The sequence below is a fragment of the Abramis brama genome (assembly GCF_963993115.1).
Source record: "Abramis brama genome assembly, chromosome: 25".
Classification (NCBI taxonomy): domain Eukaryota; kingdom Metazoa; phylum Chordata; class Actinopteri; order Cypriniformes; family Leuciscidae; genus Abramis; species Abramis brama.
This window is the reverse complement of record NC_139987.1, coordinates 26,923,987-26,930,707: the sequence shown is the minus strand read 5'-3', so window position 1 is coordinate 26,930,707 and position 6,721 is coordinate 26,923,987. Positions and strand designations below refer to the sequence as shown.

Here is a 6,721-nt window from a genome sequence, read left to right as displayed (position 1 = left end):
ACAGACGCTGAGTGCAGGGCAGACGGACTCTAAAAACACGCCTGACTGAGAAACAACGACCGACTCACACAGACCGACATGCATTCTAGTCTTAAAGGAGTCCTATTCTGCTTTCTTTAGTGTGTAATGTTGCTGTTTGAGCATGAAGAAGCTCCAGTTCTTCTCTATATCAGTGTCAGTGTTTCTGAACTCCTGAAACGCCTCCATTGTAGTCTTGAGTTTCTTCCGGGAACGAACACGTCACAATATTCCTCATTATAATAATTAATACGCAGAATAAAGGGGCGGGGCCTGGTTGAGTTAGTTAGTAGTGTGTTAAACTGGCGGTTATGGTAAGGGGCGGGACATTTCCCAAACACACTCGAAGCGCTCGACCAATCACAACACACTGATCCAGCCGACCAATCAGAGCACAGTGTGCTTTTCAGAAGGTGGGGCTTCATAGAGACAGGAACTAAACAGAGCGTTACTGACAGACTGGGAAGAGAGGAGCTGCAACAATGGAGGATTATGAGGAAATAATCAACATTCAAGCAGGAAAACAAAAAACAACATCAAGACTTAAAGTCCCCTTGTAGTCAATCATTTTATCCCTAAAAACTCACCTTTGATCACCAAAATGACATATTTAAATGTTTTTTTCCTTCATCAATTTCTTCATGCCTTAAAATATCTTGAATGTAACTCGACACCCTTGCCTCATTTAGTATTCGCGGTTCTATGAATATGCAAATGAGCCCCGCCTCCACGCACTCACTCAGCTCAGAGATCCACTGGTTGACGATCACACGTTGATCTGATTGGTTACAAGGTAGTTTGTGACGTCAGAAACACCAGCGATTTCAAAGTGTGTTTTTGAGACTGTCTTTGGTTCACTGCAGTTTTAAGGAGAAAATACTCAGCAATGGTGTCGACTTATGAATTTACACATGGTTTGTCTTAAAGCATATTAAAAACACCACATAGACATATAAACAACATTAAAAGCTGGATTTGCACCACAGGGGGACTTTAATGATACTGCACTTTAAATACTGTCTGTGTGGAAGAAAGAGCAAAAGCCAGTGTTGTTCTCACCTAACTCGTCCCACAACTGCCGGTATTTGTCCGTCATGGTGGTTCCCTGCTGCCGCCACAGAGCCAGCCGCGGGTCGGCCATGAACTGCTCCGTGATCAGCGTTAGCATGCGAGCGCCGTTCGAGTCCCGCATCTTCAGCATCTCCCGTACCTGAAGCACACGTGCAAACGCACACGGAAGATTTAAACACCATCGTGAGGAAAGTGCTAAACCTGACACTGTTTCCAAACCAGACATTCGGCAATTTCAATGTTTATCCGTTTATGTTTTAAACAGCCACAAACTGTGATGCATGGAATCAGCAAGATTTTTTTGAAAGAAGTCTTTTCTGCTCATCAAGGCTGCATTTATTTGATCAAAAATACAGTAAAAATAGTGAAATATTATTACAATTTATAACAGATGTTTTCTATGTGAATATCTAGTAAAGTGTAATATATTCCTGTGATCAAAGCTGAATTTTCAGCATCATTACTCCAGTCTTCAGTGTCACATGATCCTTCAGAAATCAGTATAATATGATGATTTGATGCTCAAGAAACATTTATGATTATTATCAATGTTGAAAACAGTTGTGCTGCTTCATATTTGAGGGAACTGTGACAAATTTGATGAATAGAAAATTCAAAAGAACAGCATTTATTTTAAATAGATTTTTTTAAACATTATAAATGCAACTTTTCATTATTTTAATGCATCTTTGCTGAATAAAAGATTTATTTAAACTGACCCCAGACTTTAAAAAGAAAGTGTAGCTCCTCCCACAGTGAAATCTCATTGGTTCAAAATTCCACTCAACATGCGCATAAAACATGATTTTTTTTTCCCCTAATGGCAATGATTTTGTAGCTTTTTACAGTATTTTGCTTGCAAATATAACAATATTTTGCATCATGCTTGATGTAAGAGATCAACCGGACAGAATGCATTGAATTTTCTTCAAATCTTCTGGGTAGGTTTATCCTATCAGGCTGAAACTTTCAGCATTACATTTAGTTTATCACTTAAAATGCTAATGCGTTTATGTGGAAAAGGGAAGATCATCAAAAGCAAGTCCTCATGTTTAAGTTGAGCTTCACCCCACCTTTGAAAACAGGAGATTGAGCTGTTTTCCCGAGCCGTGGTATCCACCCTGGGAGAGGAAGAGTTTGACCTGCTCCTGGACCTGCTCCTCGTCCAGATGCCAGCAGTTCTCGTCGTCCACGCTGGCCCCCGCTGTGGGGTCCGGAGCCCCTGAGGCACAAATACACAACCAGGCGATCAGTGAGCGGTATGCTGATGCTTTCAATTAAAACTGATGATCAAACTTACTAAAACCCCATAAAATGAGAATGAAAAATCAAAGCTAGAGAATCTATCAGCACAAAATCTTCAATGCATTTAATACAGAGCGTTTAAGGAACTCTAAAGATTATACTTTTGTCCATGTTCATCTCTCTTTAGTGTGTAATGTTGCTGTTTGAGCATGAAAAAGCTCCAGTTATTCTCTATATCAGTGTCAGTGTTTCTGAACTCCTGAAACGCCTCCATTGTAGTCTCGAGTTTCTTCCGGGAACGAACACGTCACAATATTCCTCATTTAAATAATTAATATGCAGAATAAAGGGGCGGGGCCTGGTTGAGTTAGTTAGTAGTGTGTTAAACTGGCGGTTATGGTAAGGGGCGGGACAATTCCCAAACACATTCGAAGCTCTCGACCAATCACAACACACTGCTCCAGCCGACCAATCAGAGCACAGTGTGCTTTTCAGAAGGAGGGGCTTCATAGAGACAGGAACTAAACAGAGCGTTACTGACAGACTGGGAAGAGAGGAGCCGCAACAATGGAGAATATGGGAAAATAATCAACATTCAAGCAAGAAAACCTGTTCTAGTAGAGCCTGAAAACATCAAGACTTTGTAAGGCGGCATAACAGGTCGTCTTTAATGCGATGCAGAAGCTGGTCTAAAATCGCACACATGCAGGGAAAGAAAAACCCCGAACCCCAAACAACGGCTGAAGTCGACAATGCTGAGGGTCTATAGTAAAGATTTATTAGATGCCACATCAAACCAACTTCCTGCATTCCAGCCGTGACCTCACACTGATGAAAGCACTTCCTTTTCCCCCCGTTCTGCAGAGTGCTGTTCGCCGACGTTTTTTCCCCCTATAATTGGCACATCCGCTTTAGATTTCCCCTTCCCGACAAAAGTGAAATATAATATGACCATTGTGCCTAATGCCGAAAAGATAAGAGACTATAAGAGTCTTTCTTTCCCTTTAGATTGATGTCATCAGGCTCTGGGACCGACGGCTCCAGGCCGATGCATAGATCACAATGCTAATGGAAATGTGCATGCACTTTACAAAAATCAGCCAAACTTTTAGAAAAATAGGATTTTGTTTGCCATTTTCCCCACAAAAAAAGTTTAATTTACTACGTTCATTAACAAACTCCCTCCTCAGTCCAGAGAATCTACTGTAATCAAGACGCAAGAACCTCTTAAAGACGATATCTTCATGGCTGTGATGCCACTATTGTGAGCTCAATAACATATTACAGACTATATTTACAGGCATCCTATGTAACATATGGAAAAATGGCTAATCAAATGTCAGAAACATACAGAAATCCTAAAGCTGCAGCAGCAAAAACAGCTCGTTTAATTCTAGGAATCAGACAGAGGATGCAAATAATAAATAAATAAATAAATAAATAAATAAATAAATAAATAAATAAATAAATAAAATGCCCGTAGGAATAAAAATATGCTACAAATACAGAATATAGCCCCTCCCATGAAACTCTGCATTTTAAATAATTAGGCTTTATTTTTTAAAACCGACCAGTTTTCCTATAGAAGATTTAAAAATATTAAAATAAAATAAAATAATAAAGAATATAAAATAGAAATAGAAATTTACAAAATAAAATAAAAATGTAAAAAAATCAAATAAACTATAAAATAAAAATGTAAAAAAATTAAATAAAATGTAAAGAAATAACAAAAAACTAAAAAGACTAATAAATAAAAAACAAACAAAATTTTTTAACATAACAGAAAATCTATTCTAAATTCAACATAACTAAAAAAAAAACCCAAAGAAATGAAAGAGACAAAACAGCATATTAACTACAGTGACCAATATAAATATATAATCTGTAACACTTTACAATAAAGGTTTAATTTGTTCACACTAGTTAATGAATTATCTAACATGAGCTAATTATCAATATATTTGTTACAGCATTTATTACATTTTGTTAATGTTAATTGATAAAACAGCTGTTCATTGTGTTCATGTTAGTTCACAGTGCATTAACTAATGTTAACAAATACATCCTTTGATTTTAATAATGTATTAGTAAATGCTGAAATTAACTAACAAAGATGAATAAATGCTGTCGAAGTAATGTTCATCGTTATTTCATGTTAACTAATGAAACCTTATAGTTAAGCGTTACCATATAATCATATATTTGATGTTTTCATTATTTTTTTCATTTGTATTACAGTCAAACCAACATTTATTCAGACACCTTCAACATTTCTCACATTATCACAGTTTATTCGCTATAGTTTAGAAAATGATAATAAAATATGAGCAGAACTCAGTTGATATTTGACTGGTTTTGTCCGTCCTTCTGTTAGACTGTCTCACACATGAATTATGTTGAATATCTGTCAGCTGTTAAATTTAACTACACAATTAGATAATACCAGTTTAGCTCAACCAATCACCAAGCAATGCTTCATTTTGTTCAGTCTGTGTGTAAAAAGAGCATTAGCAATTAAAGAAAACACACTTCAGCAAAACATGATCAATCAGTGTCGGAATAATTTTTGGTCCCAAATTTTTATAAATGCCACTGGTAGTCACTGTATGAAGAATATTAGTGTATAATATGTCACAGTTTACTTTATTTTGCTCTCCTCACTTACATAAATAAACTATAGTGTGTAAAAAAATATAAAAAAATGTATCTGGTGTCTGAATAATTTTTGGTTTAACTATTTAATTCAATGCATTTTTACGCTTATTGGACTATCAACTTTTGGAGGGTCCCGTTCCTGGGTTTAGCTCCCATACTAGTTAGACAACTAAACCAGCAAATGAAGGTCTTTAGGATATAGGAACCTCTAATCAGGTGTATTGGAGAAGGTTGTAGCTAAACTCTGCAGGAATGGGATTTTGACAACTCTTGTCTATACCATGTGCAATACTTGAGCAAATTGTTAAAGGCATGCTTCATAAACAAAGTATTTGGCTAGATATTTAGCTGACGCATGAGGAAATCAAATGCATCCATTCCAGAAATGTTAACTACATCCAAATTGCCAAATATCTGGTGTCTGAATAATTTTTGGTTTGCCTGTATATCTAAAGCATGTATGCATATTTAGAAACCGTTAAAGCCGTTGTGTAGCCTAGCTGTGACAGAGACTGTAGGAATGTGAAGTAGAAGCGCTCTTGACGTGAAGGGCTCTTGAAGCGGATCTCACCGTGGACTTGATTGATCTCCGAGTTCTGCGAGAGGATCTCGTCCGCCAGCTTCTGTGCCGTGGGCAGGACCTCCGTGTGGTGGACGGTGATGAGATACTGCACAAACTTCTGCAACTGGTCCCTGTTCATCTGGAAGAGAGTCTCTGAGATGGGCAGGTGAAGTTTGACCTGCTCGGGCCTCCGTACGCGGTACAGGGAGAGCGCCACCACGTGTGCGCAGTAGAAGATGTCCTTGTTCCCGCATCCGCACGTCACAGAGGTGATCTTGCAGCGGTCGAAGCTGATGGCGACGCTACACACCATCTCGGGCTCGGACGGCGTGGCCGGCTCTGTCACGGTGCCGCTGAGGTGGAAACCTGAGACACACAGAAGGAAAGGGTTCGTTATGTTGGACTGAGTGTTATTGCATCCATCAAACTCGACACAGAGCTTCAGTTTGCTCTGATCGCGTGTTGTTTCAACAGACCGGACGCTTTTCTCTTTAGCAGATGATCAAAAATACGACAAACTTCCAATGTTTTCTGACTATATGCTTTGAAATTCAGTATTTTAAATGATTAGGCTTTATTTTGTAAAACTGATCAGTTTTACTCTAGTGAATAAAATCTAGTAAATATAAATCTAGTAGCGGATTATAAAAAACCTCAAATTCAATAAAAACTGGGGGGGAAAAAGAAAAAAAAAGAACTAAATAAAAATAAATGAATTAAATATACAAATAATTGTGGTTTTCAAGTATATTATTAAAAAACAAAAAAACATTGAAAAATAAATAAGAACAAAAAGTAAAATCAAAACAAAAAATGAATCTATTTATTGGTAATTAAATAAAATCTATAAAAGATTTAAATCTATTAAAAAAATAATAATAATTGTACGTCAATGTTTTCTGACTATATGCTTTGAAATTCAGTATTTTAAATGATTAGGCTTTATTTTTTTAAACTGATCAGTTTTACTCTAGTGAATAAAATCTAGTAAAATATACATATAAAATATAAATATAATATATTAGATAAAATAAAATTATTATAAAAAATAAATTAAATGAAATATTAAATAAAATATTAAATAAAATAAATATAAAAATATAAATTAATATAAACAAAACAACAAGTAAAGCAAAACAAAGCAAAACAAAACAACTCTCATTAAAA

At 36.3% G+C, this 6,721-nt stretch overlaps 1 protein-coding gene across 1 annotated transcript in view; it reads right to left on the bottom strand.

The window, feature by feature from the left end:
- LOC311076763 (zinc finger SWIM domain-containing protein 6) overlaps positions 1-6,721 on the bottom strand; it is an 81,271-nt gene that overhangs the window by 30,129 nt on the left and 44,421 nt on the right. Inside the window, exons 2-4 of the mRNA XM_084105187.1 lie at positions 5,564-5,920; positions 2,163-2,311; positions 1,078-1,228 (exon numbers count right to left, since the gene is read on the bottom strand). Coding sequence (XP_083961313.1) covers positions 1,078-1,228; positions 2,163-2,311; positions 5,564-5,920 — 657 coding nt within the window. The remainder of the gene's footprint in view (positions 1-1,077; positions 1,229-2,162; positions 2,312-5,563; positions 5,921-6,721) is intronic.